This window comes from Helobdella robusta (genome assembly GCF_000326865.2).
Source record: "Helobdella robusta unplaced genomic scaffold HELROscaffold_20, whole genome shotgun sequence".
Taxonomy (NCBI): Eukaryota; Metazoa; Annelida; class Clitellata; order Rhynchobdellida; family Glossiphoniidae; genus Helobdella; species Helobdella robusta.
The window spans coordinates 2,127,206-2,147,982 of NW_008704084.1; the positions used below are offsets into that span (position 1 = coordinate 2,127,206).

Below are 20,777 nucleotides of genomic sequence, written 5' to 3' on the forward strand. Positions count from 1 at the left end.
TTTTCCTGTTTATGACGAAAGCGAAATTGAAGCAGTTTTGAACTCTCCATCTAAAACATGTTCACTGGATTGTGTTCCTTCACACTTTTTCAAAAAATATGTAGGATTGTTTTCAAAATATTTGACTGATTTTATAAACTTATGTTTACGTACTGGTGAGTTTCCGGCTATGTTAAAGCGTGCTACAATTTCTCCTCTTTTGAAAAAGGAAAATTAGACAATTCTTACTGTATATATATATATATATATATATATATATATATATATATATATATATATATATATATATATATATATTTATATGTATATATATATATGTTTTCGGTTGGATGTAAATAAATTCTGCGATTCTAAAAACTAAATTTTCAAGTAAAAATATGAACAATTTCAAGTTGAATCAAAATAGTGATTAATTCTGCTCAAAGAACAAGAGGCAACTTTAGGAAGCGTAAATTGTAATAATTTGTAGAACTTGGACAATTAAATTCAATTTTACCTTTACTTTTAATCTTTTAATGTACTATCTTAATTAAGTACTATGATTATATGTTGTATTGTGTGCAATTGAACTGCTTATGCATACGTTAATGACTTAACTGTAATGGGTAACACCAGTCAGTCATACTTCTAGTTAATTGATCAACTTTTGTATATATGTGTGTTCTTATTTTAAAATTGATTATTGTATTCACAGTGGTTTTTACAAGTTATGTTATTCTTATGTGATCTCCATAAATCCGCACAATCTGTTATTTTCATTTTGTGTTTTTGGATTTTAAATAAATAGAAATTTTGATTTGAAGAAAAACACATTGAAATGAAAATTGAAATTTGTGAAAAAGAAGCCAAGCAGACACAAATGAAAAATAATAATATAATAATAAAAAGTTCTATTTTAAGACCGTTACTTTTTAACATATTTATTAATGATTTTGTAAACTCTTCTTCTAAAATTCTGAAATCTATTCTTTTAGTTAACGATACTACTCATTTCCATCAGACTCTGATCTTAACAATCTTGTTCTTGCTATAAATGATGAACTAAAAATGATGATGGGTGCCTTCTGATAATCTTAAACTTAACTTAAACAAAACTGGATATATTTTATTTGGTACTACAATACGTACTATTTATCAACCACTTAATTGATTATCCAGAGTGACGCTCGGGCAACCTATTTTAAACAGTTGTTTTTTGGTTTGCCCGATATACACTTGTGGCATATAATATTAGTTTTATATTAATTATTTTCAGCATGCCTGCTCATCTGCATTTTCTATTCACTAACATGCCATGCATATCTGTAACATTCAGTGAGACTGAGCCAGATATTTTGGATTATTTTGAATCTTTTTGGAGTTCAGATATAATGGATTTGATAACAACGGAAACAAATAGATAAATATTTCAATCAGTCTAGAATTTTTGGAACGTTTTCAAGGCTAGAAGATTGGAAAGACAGACAATTCCTAGATGTATATTCTTCAGGAAGCTATTAGTAAGTTCATATACGAGTGGTATCGGTTCAAAAGGGACAGTATAGGTAAATTTGGTAAATTCATGTCCTATAAACGTTTTGTTCTGTTTAAACGTTATATACATTTTGTAGACAATACTAGTTTTGATGCCAATGTTCACCCAAGTCCAAAATTATATAAAATATGGCCAGGCCAATTGTTGAACATCTCAACAGCAAATTTTTTTCTGTTCTAACACCTGAGAGAGATATCACAATTGATGGAAGTCTATTCTCTTACAAAGGTCGTTTGGAATGGATTCAATTTATACCCCTGAAGAGAGCTAGGTCTGGAATAAATCAGGAATGTGAATCTAAATCAGGATACCTTTGGTTATAATTTATACTGGTAAAGTCACAGTACTTTGTGATCAATATAAAGAGGGTACTATGGGTACAAGAACAGTAATGGCTCTGATAAAACCCTTGCTGAATATGAGTTATTGTCTAACTACAGACAATTTTTATACATCCTCAGAACTGAGTGATATTTTGTTGAAATACAAAACAGACACATATGGGACATTGAGACTAAACAGAAAGGAAGTTCCAAAAGATTTGCAGAATAAGAAGCTGAAAAAGAAGAAGTTTACCAGAGCCCATACCATTGCGTCTGATAGGTAGATATTTTTTGAAAGTATACCCCCAACAAATAAAAAAGAAAGGCCTACCTACACGTCAATGGAGTGTGTTTCACAAAAAAAAAAGTAAAGAAACAAAAAACCTTGAAAAGAAACAAGATATTACTGTCCAGAATCACTGAGTTTTGTTTATGATAACTTTGACATGGTAATAATTTATTAGTGATAATGGTGAGAATGTATAAATTATTAAGTTTGTTATTTAATAATTATTGTTCGGTACAACTATCTCGTGGTTTTAATATTTTTAAATCAATAAAAATTTCGAGTTTATTTTTAAATTTTTGTTTCAATAAGTTAAATTTTTGCTACTAAATCTTAAAAGATGGCACCGAAAAGCAATTTTGAAGATTGGAAAAAAGTTTTTTGAAACACTGGTGAAGAGAGTAGAAATCTTGGAAAACGAGATTTCAAATCTGAAAAAAAGATTTAATTAGAATTGAAAACGGACGATTTGGACTCCAAATCCTTACTCTTAACATGCAAAAATTTGGCGTTGAAAAAAAAGAATTTTACAGCTTGAATCAAAAATTGATGAATAGAGAACAAAGAAAGACAAAATAATAGACAAAGAAACCTCCAAAAAAGATATAGACTGGGTGTCAGTAGTTAAAAATGACAAGAAAAAGTGAAGAGGAAGTTAATGCTGTGAACACAATTGTTGCCGTAAATAAAGATAAAGAAAAAAGAGAAAATAACATAGTAATTTTTGGAATACCTCTATCGAAAGAGAGTAACATCGAAAGCAGAAAGATTCAAGACAAGGCAATTATAGAAGATGTTTGTAGTGAGTTGAATGTTGACAAAGTTAACATTTTGAATATTGTTAGATTCAAGCTTAAATCAAATTAGGTAACAACCCCTATTTTAGTGGGATTTAAAAAAAAACAATGCAAAAAGAAGTCATCCAAATGGCAAGAAATAAATTAAAAAATTCTGAAAAATTCAAACAAATCTTCATTTCACCAGATCTGAATGAATCAGAAAGAAAGCTATCCAAAGAGCTAATTAAAGAGAGAAATGAAAAAAAATGAAGAGTTAAACAAAAGTAACAAACTGAATAATCTCTTTCGATATGGGATTCGAGGAAACAATGCCACATCACTGAACAACAAATACAATGATTTAATTATAGAAATAGAAAATAAAAAACCAGATATTTTAATGATATGTGACACATGGTGGACAGATACTTCAGCAACCAGCATTTCAGGTTATTCTTTATTTAGGCAAGACAGGAATCATGGCCGAGGTGGAGGTGTGTGTATATATGTAAAAAATATTATTAAATCATATGAAATAACAAATGAATTTTTAAATAATGGAAATATTGAACACATTTGGTGCTCAGTTGAGGTTGGTGATGAATCAATTTTGTGTGGATGTATATATCACACTGGGAAGAGTAACTTAAGTTATTGTAATAATATAATAAAATCTATTGATGAAGCAACAAAATATATAAATTTAGTGGTATGTTAATATGTGGTGATTTTAATTTTAATATGATAAAGTGGAATGAAGAAAAAATTAGAATTGTCACAACTCTAAATGAATCAGCCGAGTTATTCATGAAATGCTTAGACAACATCTTCATTTACCAAAATGTTATGGAACCTACTTTACAGAAGGAATCAAATTTATTAACAAATGTTCTTGATTTAATTTTATCTGAATCATGTAATAGAGTTTATATGTTGCAAATTCACCACCTTTGGGAAATATTGAACATGGTCGTCATATAATAGAATTTAGATATAGCTATAGTGATTCAAACTCAAAGCATAGAATACATGTGAAAGAAAAATTTTTATATAAGAAAGACAAAGCCATTAATAAAAAAAATAAAAAATTGGTAAGAAATGTATAAGGGATTTTGAACAAAATTTAGCAAGAGATGCATAAAAACATTCTAAAATGCCTATATGAATGGAAAAATAGTCATTCGAGACACCATAAAAGCTATGAAAAATTTTGATGGTTCTGTAGTAACAAATGGACATGCAATTTCAAATATTTTGAACAATTATTCCAACTCTGTCTTTACAATAGAAGATAAAAATAATTTTCCTACTTCTCTACCGAAAACAAATGCTATATGCACAGACTCATCTTATGATAAAATCATTATCAAGACTAAATTAAGAAATCTAAATGTAAAAAGAGCTATTGGAGTAGATGGTGTACATCCCAGAATTCTCAAAAAGTGCTCAGAAAGTCTAGCAAAATCATTGAAAATATTATTTGATAAATCATACGAAAACGGTAAAGTGCCAGAATTGTGGCTATGTGCTAACGTTACACCCCTATATAAGAAAGGTAATAAATCAGATCCATCAAACTATAGACCGGTTTCTCTAACATCTGTAGTTTGCAAAATAATGGAGAGTATAACAAGAGATACATTAATGAAACATAAATGAAAATAAATCAATTATCAAAGAACAACATGGTTTTGTAAATAATAAAAGCTGTTGCACTAAATTATTAGAAACATTTGATTTAATAACAGAAGCCAATGAGCATAATATACCTGTCGACATAGCATTTCTTGATTTTGCTAAAGCTTTTGATTCTGTACCACATGAACGATTATGTATAAAATTAGAAAATCTTGGTGTTAAGATAAATTGTTAAGTTGGTGCAAAGCATTTTTAAGTAAAAGAAAGCAAAGAGTGATAATGGAGGAGTATGTGTCAAGCTGGATAGATGTCCTGTGTGGGGTTCCTCAAGTGTCGGTACTTGGAGCATTACTATTTGTGGTGTACGTCAATGACCTTACTATGAACGTTAGAAATAATTGTAAATTATATGCAGATGACACAAATTTTATTAATAAATTAATAGAAGATGATAAAATTAATACTAATTTACAGAGTGATTTGGATTAAATGTTTAATTGGTCAGACGAGTGGCAGGTGAAATTCAATACTGAAAAATGTAAAATAATGCATATTATTAGGAATAACCCTAGATTTGATTACTATGTGTATAATGATAGGAAAGAAAAAATAAAATTAAATGAAACTGAACTTGAAAAAGACTTGGGTATTTATGTGTCAAATGATCTGAAATGAAAGGAACATGTCTATTATGCAGTTGGGAAAGCAAACAGAAAACTAAGCATGATAAGAAAGTCTTTTCAGTTTTTAGACGAAAAATCACTAAAACTGCTTTATACATCTCTGGTAAGACTGCACCTGGAGTATGCGGTTACAGTCTGGAATCCATATCTAACAGAAGACATAAAAATGTTAGAGCAAGCTCAGAAAAGAGCAATCAGAATGTGTAAACTAAAAAACTTACCATACCATGACAGATTAAATATGATTGGTTTAACAACGTTAGAAAAAAGAAGAACCAGAGGTGATCTAATTCAGATGTACAAATTTGTAAGTGGCACAGATGCAATAAACTGGCATAATGAACCGATATTCATGTTTGACCCAAGAACAAGAGGACATAATAAAAGACTACGAATGGAAAAAGTAAAAAAAGAGAACTGCTGAAAAAGGTTTTTTAACAAATCGTATAGTCAACAATTGGAATAACTTATCTCAGGAAGCAATTGGTGTAAAAGATTTGAATATTTTTAAAAACTGTATAGGTTCAATTATTGGATAAATAGTTTAAAGCTGTTACAGTCATGATGCTACTGTAACCTGACTCAATGCACACATGTGCATCACTATTATTATTATTATTATTATTGTGCACAATGTTTTCACCGTTCATTACAAGAAAAGAAACAACGTAAATATTTATTGCCATTTGTGTTGCAATATTGAGAGCTTTTGGGCTAACGAAACGCTTCAAGTTAATTGCTCATTGTTGAGTAGTTACATGTGGAGGGGTTCCTCATTCTGGGTAATCGATCTTTTCCTTGGGACAGCATTCTGGGTTGCAGAATGCTTCGAGTTCATTGCAAAAGAAAGTAAAGTGAAGCAAACGTTGTTTGGAAAAAACTGAATGGAGACATAAAAAAGACCACGGATCTAAATAACGCTTCTGATTGCGTAGAACAGGGTATATTGATCGACAAAAGGCCGCTAAGGAAATCAGAGGAACTCCACCAGAATGGTTTGAAAGATACTTAACGGGAAGAAGGTAGTGTGCAATTTTGGGTTGTAAAATATCATCCTTGTTATCAACAATATATCAGAGTGCCTCAAGGGAGTATATTGGAACTTTGGCAACTCATTTTATTTACAAACGATCTTCAGAACATGAATACTGAACTATTGCGTTAAATTAACAGAAAAACGTTTTTAATTTTTAACATTTTCCGTTTAAGGTGTCTGTACTTAGTTGAGTTATATATTTTTTTATTTATATCCATCCTGCCTCTTGTTTTTTCAGGAGAGAATACAACAAAAATTAATATATAAGCACTCTTGAGTTACCTGCTTTTTTATTTTTGAAGCAGCGGTAGCCAGATGGCAGATGGATATGTTAAAACATGATTTCATGCTGTTAAGCAAATTATTACACAACAAAGCAAGGCTAACAAAAATTAACAATAACTAAGGTAAGCAATTAACTATATCACATTCAAATAACAAACCATGGTTCTGAGTTGGAGTTAAACCAGCGAATGTCACATGTACGAGCTGAAAAGTTCATCTTTTGAACTACTCCATAGGTCTTTGATGAATCCCAATCATTTGCTTCATGAGATATAAAATTTTTATAAGATGTGTACACATATAACCAAATCTTTAATCACACAAAACCCATTGTTAACAAAAATTTCAAAAAGTCAACTAACAATAAGAAAACGTTTATACATTTTTTCAGCATTTAAATAGCTTTAACCAATACATCCTAATTATTCAACTGACAATAGAGAGATAATATTGTAGCAGTATTTCTGTTAAACGTGTACTTAATTTGATGATCAATAAACGACGCATATAGAAAGAAAATCAATGCAAAAGCATGTATCAAACAATGCAACCGTTAAGGGATAATCAAACAAAATTTTAACTGAAAGATCCAAACGGTAAAATTCAAACTATAAAAATAAAAAATGTGAATCAATAAAACCAAAACGCATTGGAATATATACAAAACACGATGTACAAACCACATATTACCACCAAATTAAACATATTCAACTGTATTTACAAAAATTAAATTCTTACATTCTTACAATTAGATTTTTTTCAAATTCAACATTACTTTGTGAGTGTACGACGAAGTCTCCAGGAAAGAACTCCAGCTCATCAAGGTGATGGATGGGGTAGAGAGAGGTGGAGTGAATGTTTGTTTCCAGCTGACCATCCTAACAACAATCATTTATTTTTACTTTTAATGATCTTAATAAACTAAATTTTATGTTACAAGACAAACACAGTGTGAATATAAAGATAAAAGATGAAGATTTACTCTTCAATAGCAATTTAATAACAAAATTCATAATTTAGAGGAGATTTTTAAAGAGTATACATTAACTTTAATGAAAGGTCTTCAATGTTGAACCAACCTGCCACATGATATCAACCACAGTGAACGTAGACACAATCTCAACAGGTATTTTATCACCAGTTTCAAATTTCTTCGTCTGCTCATAAAACTTTTTAGGTTTAGTTTTTTTTAAAAAAACCTTTTTCTTCTTCTGGTTCCTGGTACTGCTGCTGGGTTTGCGACGTTTGTGCTTCCTGTTGTTGCTGGTGGTGGACACAGTCATTGCATACATTGCATCATTTTCATCCTGACACGCTTCCTGAAACGAGAATGTTCAATTATCACAGATCATAAAAAAAACTGTTATATCATAATAACCATTGTCCCTTCTCACAAATTATTCAACTCTAACAGAGGTGCAACATATGAGATGCCAAAAGTGTTCTCAAGGATTTTGAGATAATTAGAATATCTTCACGTTACTACAGTTAATTAATTAATTGACATCCAATCAACCTAATAGTGGACTGATATTAGTGATAGGATGGTGGTAGATCACTCAAGACAAAATGCACTATTAAACAAATTAAACAACGACATTGATAACAACGATGAAGATGCTGATAAAGAATTTAAAATAACCGACCTCATCATCTTTTAAACCAATCTCAGACTCGAGAAATGCAGAAAGATTTTCAGATGTCTCCATTGAATCCCCAATTGAAATTTTGTCGAGAGATAAAACGCTGTCTACATTAACTGACGACACCTGAGATGGCAGACGAGAAGATCGACCTTTACTATTTTGTACTGACTTGTCTGCAGCAAACAAGTTCTCCCTACATTTCATTATGCAATTCGCAATGACAGCATCCTTCTTTTTTGCATTTTCTATCGAAACTACTTCATCGCCAGAATCTAGAACGTAGTAGGCCTCATCTCCTATCTGGTAATTACTAGCACCAAAGCAATCTAGTGATTGCAGCCTGAGATTTATTTAATTTATTTAAGTTCAGACAAAATATATGAAATAAACCATTTAAAATAATATTGAATAAAAATAGGGGCTGGCAGGAGACAAACCTTTTCAAGTCTGGGCCAGTAACAACGGTTGGAGGATGTTGTGTAATGTGTTTGCTGGCATTGGCGCCTGAATATCCCCTGCACAACCAAAATACTTCCACACTTTGAACGTCAAACTGAAAATATTACAGAATCAAAATTAAACAATGAAATATATAATTATGTGTGAGATACAATATGATGATGATGACAAAAATGATTGATAACCAGAGCGGCATTGTGGTGGACAATATGAGCCAATGAAACAAAAAGCAATAAACGACTCTAAGCATCACGTCATTGTAATAATAATGAAAACTAAAATAAAAAATAGTAAATAGATTTTTCAAACGAAAACAGTGTGGAAAATAGTTGACACAAGACCAAATTTATTCAATAATTTACAATTCATGTTTAGAAACGAATTTAAATCAAATTAGAACAAAACCAACCTCTTCAATCACAACCACAACTTGTTTTGATTTACTTTTCTTGGCAGTTTTCTGGCAGAAATGTTTTGTAGGCAGGAACCACCTGGCATTCTGGAAAGCAGAGAGAGGACCTTTCAGAACTTGTCCTACATAGCACGTGCTAATTGCAAACTCAGAATCCTGCACGTAGAATCAGATAGTAATATACAACTTCAGGTACAAGGTAATATTTAAAAAAATATTTATAAAGGCTAGTAAAAAAAAGTTCCGCAATGAATAAGTGATGGGAGTGTTAGATTATTTAGGATTTAACTTATTACTATTGTAATCTATCTAGACATTTTTGTTTGTCAAAATCTAAAGGCCTAATTTTACGGTTCGAGTGATTTGCTGGACAGGCTCCCCCTGAGTAGCGACATCGTTCTGGAAATGCTCCATGCTGACTCTGCTCAACTAAAACCAATATTTTGAGCAATGATGATTAATAAAACATAAAACTATTCCATATTAGGTGCATAAGTTTGTTTACATGAAAAACCAAATTTAAAAAAAATTACCCTGTGTCTCTTATCGTTCAAATCGTCAAACTCATAAAATAAATTCTGCACTTCTTCTGAATTCAGTTCACATCTGAAAAAATGATCAAAATCTTGAATTTTCCGTCATTTTTTCCATGCAAACTCAAAAGCATGAACCAAGTAGACGCAGTAACAATTCAATCCATCGTCAGCCTCATACAATGTATATAAATGGTTGAGTTGAAAAGTACACATTATTCACCTTGTATGTTTTATGGTGAAATGATTTTATTGTGTTTCTTATAAATTTAACATGCATTTAGAATAATACACGTAAAGGAGATCGTAATTCTAATAAACATTTAACATAGCAAATAACCATAGAGCTTTAATTAAGGGAAATTAAGAAAAACATATACATATCTGATATGTAAAGCACCTACTTAGCACCATCCTTAAATTTGACGACCACTCGTTCTGAAACTTTTTTGACGACACCAACCCAGTCATCCAGGTAGACGTCATGAGAATCACTGTTGAACCGCTGTTTTCATTGTTATATCCAGCATTAGAAATGCAAAAGGTTTTAAATGAAATGTCAAAATAGAAAAAAAAAACCAACAAGTAATGGTAGAAGAGAAGAACTGTCAACGTTGGAAACAATGAATGATTGATTTAGGCACCTTAAGACACAAGTTATGCGGGTTTTGAAAACGTAACCTTTCTGACTCTCCTGACCCTGAATCATTCGCCGAACCACATCACCTGGAACCAATGATCTGTCTACTAGCTTCAGCTAAATTGATACAATTAAAACTTTATTTTTTATTGCATTTTAAAAACTATTGTGTAATTTATTGTGTACATGCAACACTAAAGTATACTGGATAATACACTGTGCTATACACTGGTTATTTCATTGGATAGTACATGTCTGCTTCATGACCAAAAAGTGGTGGCTTTTATAATTATAATGTGACTCTATATAATGTTAGTTGCAAGCTTGGGTCAAGAGGAGAATGAATCTTGTCTAAGTGGAACTCCTATTTTGCAATCTTTCTGCATGAGTGCCACACTGCAGAGAATGCTGAAATTATCCTATCCCCCATAAATTGGGAGACCTTAATAAGTAGTGGTGAAGGGCAGTACCTGATTTGACATTTTTTAAATTTGGCAAAAGCTGGATATAACCAGATTTACCAAACTAAATTGGCTATAAATAAAGTCAGATTTGCTCATCAATTAGATTGTATAACTTGTGACCATGGCCTTATAAGTTTGCCTACCGCATAAAAACTTGCTACAATATATGGCATCTTTAAATTGACTTGAATTTAATAAAGTTGAAGTTAAATGATATGGCAACATTTGAAAAAGAATCACTTTATGCATTTATTTTGTCATAATTACGCACATTAACTTTTGTTCATTTTAATCCTGATAGCATCTTTGAGATGTTTTAATTGACGCTATAAAATTTCTCTTAATAATTAATAATACATGGAAAAGAATACACATGGACACACATACATACATTCATATTTATATAGGTATATATTATGTATAAAAATTTATATATTATATGCATATATATTTATGTATTATATATACATATTATATATATATAATTAAGGTTAAACAAAAAACTGCTACAATCATTCATAACCATAACTGATCAAAGCTGAAAATGCAGTGATATTTCTCAACAACAACAATAATATATATATATATATATATATATATATATATATATATATATATATATCTTGTTTAATGACTGAATTGTATTATACCGTAAGTCTAATGTTTAGTATTTTTAATTCTCGATATCCATTGTACGATGATGCCTGGAACATGTACTCACGCATGTTTTGGGATTATATATCTAAACCACAATATGTAAGCTTTTGTTTATTTTGTATATATGTATATGATTACATTACGTTTGTTTGTTTATTTATTGGGTATTTATGTACAAACAATTTCGAATGTGACTATGTTCCAAATGATTCTATTCTATTTAACATTCTTATTAACTTAAAAATTTTTAACTGATAAACAATCATTATCATATTTGTTAAAATTTTTACTTTTTCTCTTGATGACATTACATTTACATGTTAATTTGGATTATTTTCTATTAAGGTTACTGTGCACGATGAGTCTCTTAAAGACTCCCTACAGTAGTCCTCTACCTTTATTTTTCTTTGAGGTCCAATAAAATATTGTATTGTATATATATATATATATATATATACATATATATATATATATATATATATATATATATTGTGTTTAGACTATCATAAATACAATTCCTGACCCATTTTGTCAACATGAACAGATATACAGGCAATTTGCAACCTTTTTAGTACATGCCATTGTCACTCATCTCCCAAAAAGTTCAAACTAAATACTGAATTAGTTTCTTAATTAAGATTATTCCATTTAAAAATTAACGATTTTATTCTTTCCTCACAATCTGGCTATTGTTAATTCCATTTCACCAAATAACTCTCAGTGAGGTTTCTACCAGCGTCTTTTGATCCATTGATAATCAAAATGATTCATTTCTCGTCTTACTAGACATGAGTTATACTCTCGATTATGTTGACCACAATCTGCTCATTAATAAGCTCAACTCTCAGTTTTTCTAGAACAGGCTTGGTTTTGCTCTTACCTTTTTGATAGTTCACAGCAAACAGTGAGGTTTCTACCAGCATCTTTTGATCCATTGATAATCAAAATGATTCATTTCTCGTCTTACTAGACATGAGTTATACTCTCGATTATGTTGACCACAATCTGCTCATTAATAAGCTCAACACTCAGTTTTTCTAGAACAGGCTTGGTTTTTCTTTTACCTGTTTGATAGTTCACAGCAAACTTTTTTTTAACAATATCTTGTCTGATGTCGATAACTTGCCTTTTGGCGTGCCAGAAGGGTCTGTTTTAGGCCCTCTCTTGTTTCTTTCGTAGACTACTGATGTTTTTGATATAATCCAGTGTTAAAAATTTAAATACAATGCCTTCGCAGATAAAATGCAAATCATTGTTAGTAGTGCCACTAATTCTGTCAATTTTTTTATTGTTTGGCTGAAAGTCCTGTCTCATTGATGTTGACAAGTGGATGATGCTAATAGACTAAAATTTAACCAATAGATAACTCAAATTTTCCCCATGGCACCTGGCGACAATATCTATAATGTGTACTTCATCTGCATCGATGGTAATGATATAATGATATTAATTTTTGAAGGTCTGAATGAGCTAATACTAATGATACTATTCTATCAATGGATATGTATATTAAACAGCTGACCAAAGTTCTTGTCAACTTTGCTTCCTATAAAACTTGAAATCACTTGATAACAAGGCACCTACATACCTTATCAAAAGGTCTGTGGTTTACAATCCACACTCCCATGAAAACAAACATTATCTACCTATTGTCCCTCCCACAAAGATGGCTTCTGGTACAAACAACTTTGCAATTGTTGGGCCTGCCATGAGGAACAATCTGCCGTCCAGTCTACGTTCATCTGGTTTGTCCCTTATAAACTTTTGTAACAATCTAAAAACTTTCTTACTTGCTCAGTGAATGTTGATATAAGCAGTGTCTTTGAAATATTTTATAAATAAGTGCATTATAAATCTCTTCAATAATAATAACTATACATTCACCGACGCAAATCCAAATTTTGGCCAATTTTGGTCAGAGCCAGATTTGGAAAAATGGCATAAATTTGGCTGGAGCAGAATCCTGGTGCAACCCTGTTGTGGCATGCTATTGTGCAAAAGTTTATACCTGGGTAGTCACGATAGATAACTTGTCCTGGGTAGATTGCATCCAATCCAGGACACTTTTTCAATTTTTCGACGATGATGATAATGATGATGATAGTACAAAGAAATGTATACAAGATGTTACTTGAATACTACATCAATTAATCATTGGTATATTGGGTGCTCAATAGATGGCAAGCTCTTACTATTCGACCTTGTTAACTGTTGTCCAAGAATCTACCCATTGACCTTCACCTTTTATTGTTAATGCCTCAATTCTTAACTTATCATAACACTAATAAAATCATTCAAACTCATTATTTAAAAGTTGTTAAGAAATAAACACCTCTAAGAAATACATACAAATCTGTACTTAACATAGCACCAGATATAAACTACACTATAAAAGCGCTACAAATATTTCATGCACTCAAAACACTATGTTGTTTACATAGTCTCAAACTGTTTGGCATCACAGAATTACTCATCATTCTCACACATCAAGCATGCAACTCCCTCCTGATACAGCATTGCTATATTAAAAAAAATTCAGCAACTACAAATTCTCAAGAAAAAAAAGTTCATGAATTAATAATTAATTTAATAATATAATAAATAAAAATTACATGTGAGATGAATAGAAAAATTAAAAAAATGACCTTTTCCTCTTTGATCACTTCTGTTTTTCCTGTAGGATGCCATGCCACTCTCACGGAATCTTTGTGAAGAGCTCTAAAAAAGCCGACATCATCATCGTCATCTTCATCACTAGTGAAGTAACGTGAACTTTCTAGCACAACACCTAGCTTATGCTTATTTTCTCCAGAAAACTTTTTAGGCAAAACGACTTCAACAACATCTTCTTCAAACATTTGAACAGTGAAAGCAATTATCAAAATATATTCTATTTAGGTAGGTGGCCAGTGGGCATGGAAATTTAGTTGCACTGGCTCGCTTATTCTTTGACTGCAAAGAATAACTTTGTTTGTATGTTGTTGCACCCCTTGTGATTGATTGGCGGTTAAGGTTCAAGAAAAGTCGCTGTAGAACAAATTCAGGAGTCTAAAAAAATAAAAGTAATACGTTAAATTTCAATTCAATAAAATATAAAAATTGCAGCCTTAAAACGTGCCTTAAGTCAAAAAAGTAGACATCAACTAAAACCGACCTTCAAACTAAAAGAAGATTTAAGTCACTTTGCCCTTTTAGGACTATTATATACTTTATATTTTATTTTAATTATTCATTGATTTATTTCATGCATTTGCATAATATTTATGCGTATTTAGTACTTTTTATCTGGAGTACGTGAATTTGAGATCGTCGTACTTGACAGGCATCCTCTTGTCGGATCGCAAATCTTAACGACTAAAACTAACGATCCTCAAAATAAATAAAAACACAATAAACCAACGAAGTGATTTTGGAAGTATATAAAGGAAAAAACTGCGATGCTATTCTGATAGGCATTCAAGCTGCTGAGTTCCCGTAAGGACAAAACACGTGTCCAGTCTATTCAAACAAATGCTATTTTTTCTTCTTTTCACTCCTGCTCACTGCTCTTCCAGGTTTGATGTTCTCATACATCAATGCAACCGCAACACCATGCACTTGGGACCATATATGTAGAATGAAATATATAGCCTCTCATATGATAAACAGCATTTTCGAGAGATGTAAGTGTATTAGCATATTTGTTGAGTTATTATATATTCAAATACCAATATTGAAAACCGTCAATTGTTTGCTGATGATTGCCTTTGTGGAACGGAGGTTTAATTATAAGGATAAATTAACATGTGAGCAGCAAAACTCATTTTTCTTACAGAAAAAGCCCCGTTTTATGTTGAAAATTGACTGATACGGATGTGATTAGCCAAAAAATGTTGTCATCTACGCTGCTATAGATTTTGCACTCCCGTCAAAATTTTGACCCCCCTCGTGACAATTTAAACATTTAAAATATTTTATTGCATATTTAAAAATTTTAAAAGAAAATTGAAAAGAAAGATTTTTGCCTCCAACATTCAGAAGGGATAGACGCCCCTGATCATAAAATCCAAGCTAAAAGACGAGAACTTATACTAAAAATTAATTAAGATCCACTGCTTTAAGTAATAGCGTGATCGGCTATGCGAAAAAGAATACAAGACAGTTTTCCAAACTTTTTAGCTGCTAGCTTCCCTAAAAAAACAATAATAAAATTTTTGGTATAATAATATTAAATTAGGTTTTTGATAAATTGAATTTGTGTGTTTTAAATAGGGGAAGTGTACATGGTGGATAATTTGCAAATGGGAGAATGAGTGTATTGAAAATATTGCAGATATGTTTTTGGGAATGTATTTGATTGTTGGTATGTGTGCGTTGTAACCAGAGTGTAAATGTATTGTCTATTGTGTAAGGTGTATTGGGGAAGGTGTGGGAATATTTGATCAATCATAACATGTTTATTTCAAATGTAATTTTGGGTTGTTTCTGTTGCTTTTGTATAATTGGTATTTTTTTTGGTTATTCGATTTTTTTTATCTATATAGTTTGGCAAGGGGTTTTGCCCGTGCTCATATTTAATAATAAAAATAAAATAAATAATAAAATAAATTATGTCATGCCTTCCTTAATTCTCGATAATTAACAAAATCATATCAAATCGTTACTTTGAATGTGCTTCGTAAAGTTGAACAATTGTTCGTTTCATTCGTACGTAATTTACGCGATTTTCGAAACTATTGCAATAACTTATACTTGCAAAACATTTAAATGTAATGAGATGGATACTTATCAAATCATCAAATACGCTGACGACACCTATCTTATCTTCCCATCATCTAACTCAAACACCATCCAATCAGAACTCGACTCATTAACTACATGGTCAAAACGATGCAATCTGTCACTTAATCTCATAAATCATTTGAACTCATCATTCAAAATAGCCGTAAGAAGATAACATAATTACCTCCAGAACACCCATCAATCACTCGCACAGGTCAATTAAAAATATTAGTCATCCCATTCACCTCCATATTTAATGTAGCACCTCATATCAATCACATCATCACAAAAGGCTTTCAAACATTTCACGCACTCAAAACACTCCGCTCACATGGTCTCAGAGGCACCAAATTATTCGAAATCACTGAAACACTCATAAACTCACGCATCAATTATGCAGCTCCATCCTGGTCTGGTTTTGCTACACACCAACAACTTCAGCAACTCTCCGCTTCAACTGCATTATATCCTACCGTCACTCATTTATTCAACACACTCGATTCAAGGCTGTTTAAGAAAGTAGAAAATAACAACAACCACGTCATCCATCCTCTACTACCACCAATCAAAACTACAACACACAACCTTCGTCAACGCAAACATAACTAACAGGTCGTCACTCAATCAACATATCAGGGAAAGACCTCAAGACATCACAAGACACCTCAAACATATTAACACAAATAAAACTATATCATTCACACAAATAGCTTTTATTTATCGATCACCTCACTAACTCACTAAGTCATTATCTAGTCTATTAAATTGCCTTTTTATGCCTCATTACTTCATTTTATTGTCAATTTATTTTATTTATATTATTATTTAACTTATTCTATTTTATTTTTCATGTTTAAACATTTTTCTTTCTCCGTTTATTTGTTTACTTAATCTTTTAATTTTATACTACTACCTTGCATGCTGTTTCTGCGTCTGTCAGATCCTGATTTTTAAAGAATAAAAAAAGTTTATTATTTGTTTTTATTATCTGTATTTGTTCTACAAGTCTGTATTACATACGGTTTGAACATTACGTAAGTAGGTAGTGGAGAATGGAATTGGTGCTAACAATGCTCGTTTGAATAAATTCGGATATACCTATTAGGTATATATATATTTTTAAGCTTCGTTAGTCATTATTTATTAAATCAAACTTGGCTTTCAGAGTGTTTGGCTCAAGAGAATATATTTTGATTTCATCTGGAACCTTATTCATATTAATAAACGGATTTTTTATCAAAGGATCATTTTCCAAGTTTTCAACATCAAAATACCGCTCAAAAGATGATTTGAAGTTTCGTGATGTATTGTAATGCACTGTCCCAATCCGTTATTTCCGTTGGTAATAATTTTTTCAGTTTTACATTAACACATGGAATGTTGGCAAGTTTTTAAGCTTCTACTGTCTTTGTACCTAAGCTTATTTAAAATGCTAACCCGTTGTCTGCATCCACATCTGAAATTTCCAATACATTAAAAAAGTAAATTCATTCATTATTCAAATGAGTATAGGTACTACGTTATAAGCATGAGTACCTATAAGTAAATGTATTTCTGAAACTCCTTAAACTCAGTGAAAAAATAGGATCTCCAGATTTTTAACAATTTAAGCCTTTCAAAATTTTTTGTTTAAAATCAAACATAAGGAAAAAACAGATTACTGGTTTTTTTATTGTCTGAGAAGGACTCTTAACATAGCCTTTCTCTTCGTCTACGTTTGTCAACTTGTCGTGCAACCTACACATTGTTAGGTTGTTGGTATATTTATTAACACTGTCAAAGAAAAACTCACGCACGCACACACACACACACACACACGCACAAACACACTCAGTCAAATGTATTTTTCATTGAATATTTGTATATGCTGTGCGGTCTATGAAATAATTTTCTGGTGGTTATATATAACAATAACGACTAAAATTAATATTATTAGGTGAATAGTGGTTGATAAATGGAAACAAAAATCAGTAAAAAGTTGAAAGTAAGATGGTTAAAGTACACAGAAGGTGATACAAAATGTTGTTTGTTGATTCGGATAAAAACAATAAATACGAAAATTTTGATGTTGATGATGTTAAGAATGATTACGCTATTCATCTCATGTCATCCATCTTGCAAGTCCCATGCACTTTCTCCTCCCTGACCGATTGACTGATCATTTGAGATTATCGTATGGCTGGCCTTTTTGTGTTTAGCCTTTTTCTTTGTAGAAGTTTGGGACGACGTTAATGAAGTTGTGAACAGTTTTTGCTTTAAATTAGTATTTGCTTCTGACGGTTCAGATTTTACATCTTCACATGCTTTGTGCTTTCTATTTTTATTTTGCTTTTTAACTTTGGGTGTTTTTAAATGATTTTTTTCACTATCATTACTATCACCATCATCATCATCAGTTATTTTTTTATTACATTCGTTAATGTCGTCAGTAATATCAGCATTAACGGCAAATGCATCAGTTAATATGTTCATTTTGTCTAGATCTTCCTCCATAATCATGCATACATCACTGTATTTCTTGGCCACAACGTGAACATCTTCATCTTCTTTCAAAGACCTCTCAATTAGATGGGCAGTCTGGATCGCCCTTTCAATTGCCAAATTACAGCAGAGTAAAATCTGATCAGCAGTTGTTAGGGCGCGACTGCCTAATGTCTGCATCAAACAGATCTCTCTTTGTTTGTTTGCAGCAATTATCACCTTCCAGTCACAACACTTTTCTTCCAAATCGGTAGGATCCATTATAACAACTGTGCTGTCACTTGTAAGTGAAAAAAAGGCAAAAGTGGTGCAAACAGGAATGTGCAAAAGATTTAAAGGCAGAGGATCACGATCTTCGTTTGTGTGAACTATTGTTTCTAACCCACAATATGTTACATCGGGTTTTCGAAAATGTTTCAAGGCACCAATGCCAGCCAACATCAATGCATCTATTAAGTTACCTGAGTGATTTAGAACATGGAGGTCAACTTTTATTGTCATAGCAGATGTCCCTGATTCGATGCACAGGGATTCTAAATCGAGGCAATTCGATTCTCTGAGACATCGCTCCAACAGTCTGTTGACCTCAATGATATCATCTGTGGTAGGTGCACTGTTTGGTATGGCAGCAAATGAACCCATTAAAGGGGACAATTCAACATTTACCCTCACCATGCCTTCATTTGGTCGTGAATCTTTAGGCGTTGACAGTTCCCAGGATATCTGAGCAACTACCTGTTTCAGAAATATTAATTTGTTTGTTATAAAATACAGTTTATAGCATTTTAATTTCAGACAAGACAATTATTAGATAACATTCACAGAGGTGAAACTTTGTTAAATTAAATTAATAAATTATATATAATTTTTACATAAAATAAATTGTGAAACAAATATGACAATCAACAACGAGGTAATACCCCCCAAGTGTACTACATTAATATTCCAAAGTTATGTCAGAAGTAAATGTTTTAAAACCAGGACCCTAACTTTTCATATATTTTAACCATACAATTTTATTTATACCAATTTACGGTGTTCATTTATTTACCTTATTTCAATTTATGCCCTATTGTCCATTAGTGATTAGTGTTACAACTTTATTGTTCAGATATCACTATAATTTATGAAATATGTAAACTTTTAATGCAATTTGTTTGAAATATGAAATATGTAAATTTTAATTTAATTTATATTCGTATAAAAATTAAGCATTTAGTTGTAAAAAACTTCATTAGCTATTGGAATTGAATGTTATTGATTGAGTGGCAGTAGCCTTTTTATGCTATGCTGTTGGTTTAGTTTCAACATATTAAGATTAAAGACTACTAAACTAAACAGATAGCCTTCTTATAGTGAGTCCACATTTCTTAGTTGTGCCTCATTTATTGATTCTACAACAATATGTAAGCATCTCATTATTGAAGCATCATGATTATGAGTGATTTGAATAGGATCTTTTTGAAAAATTTAATCAACCAACATCAAAACTTTTCAAAGCACAAAGTGCTTGTCTTAATAAGAGATTTTGTTTCAAGCAGCAAGCAATGTCATTATTTTTATAATAAAGGTGGGTAAAACCTTAGCCCTCCAAGCGTAGGTTGTTTAAATTATAATATAATAATATTGAAAACCTTTATAAAATTGACCTCACTATATATATAGTATATAGTAGCTATTCTATATTAACTATAAATAAGTTATAAGATAAGCCATTCTCATTGCATTGCTGATCATTCAAAAAGTTCTTGACAAAAACTAATCAGTACAAAATCACATCAACAAAAATAAGGTCCCACCCCCACCTACCTTTGTTTCTCCAAGATCAACAAAACAGCAGCCCTTGCTACCTTCGTATCTTATTTTGATTGATCTGTACTCCCTGGGACCGCGTCCATCCAGACGATATTTTTCAGCTATTACCGCCCGTACGAATTCTTTTTCCGTATTTGACAACATTTAACAAAATAAATAAAAATTGATTATTCACAAAATAGTTATTGACCGAAATGTTTAATAAGAAATGTAATTAAATCACTTTTAAATCCTGACGCAACCCAACGTGAGGAAGCGATAATAAACAAAATACAACATAAACATGTAAAATATATTATTGTAAATAACATTTAGTTCTTTGTTTTTATTGAAAGTAACCAAAGT

General features: G+C 31.3%; 4 protein-coding genes across 4 annotated transcripts; 2 read left to right on the forward strand and 2 right to left on the reverse strand.

Moving 5' to 3' along the window:
• Positions 1-2,773: 2,773 nt before the first annotated feature.
• On the forward strand, positions 2,774-4,581 carry HELRODRAFT_171357 (hypothetical protein; the record flags this gene model as incomplete). Its single annotated transcript, XM_009018082.1, has 3 exons — positions 2,774-2,945; positions 3,294-3,416; positions 4,100-4,581. 3 exons carry the CDS (start codon positions 2,774-2,776, stop codon positions 4,579-4,581), a joined length of 777 nt encoding a protein of 258 aa, XP_009016330.1.
• Positions 4,582-4,839: 258 nt separating this feature from the next.
• On the forward strand, positions 4,840-6,127 carry HELRODRAFT_171358 (hypothetical protein; the record flags this gene model as incomplete). Its single annotated transcript, XM_009018083.1, has 2 exons — positions 4,840-4,947; positions 5,900-6,127. The coding sequence occupies 2 exons, from the start codon at positions 4,840-4,842 to the stop codon at positions 6,125-6,127; spliced, it is 336 nt and encodes a 111-aa protein (XP_009016331.1).
• Positions 6,128-6,709: 582 nt separating this feature from the next.
• HELRODRAFT_191359 (hypothetical protein) lies at positions 6,710-14,425 on the reverse strand (the record flags this gene model as incomplete). Its single annotated transcript, XM_009018084.1, has 10 exons — positions 14,021-14,425; positions 10,198-10,371; positions 10,019-10,119; positions 9,615-9,687; positions 9,079-9,237; positions 8,648-8,763; positions 8,211-8,550; positions 7,644-7,883; positions 7,340-7,442; positions 6,710-6,825 (listed from the first exon to the last, which is right to left on the reverse strand). The coding sequence occupies exons 1-10, from the start codon at positions 14,231-14,233 to the stop codon at positions 6,710-6,712; spliced, it is 1,635 nt and encodes a 544-aa protein (XP_009016332.1). The 5' UTR covers positions 14,234-14,425.
• A 4,249-nt stretch (positions 14,426-18,674) lies between these two features.
• HELRODRAFT_132487 (hypothetical protein) lies at positions 18,675-20,573 on the reverse strand (the record flags this gene model as incomplete). The annotated part of the gene is made up of 2 exons (XM_009018085.1): positions 18,675-19,352; positions 20,427-20,573. Coding segments are annotated over 2 exons (825 nt in total), but the record flags the coding sequence as incomplete, so codon positions are not given.
• Positions 20,574-20,777: the final 204 nt, after the last annotated feature.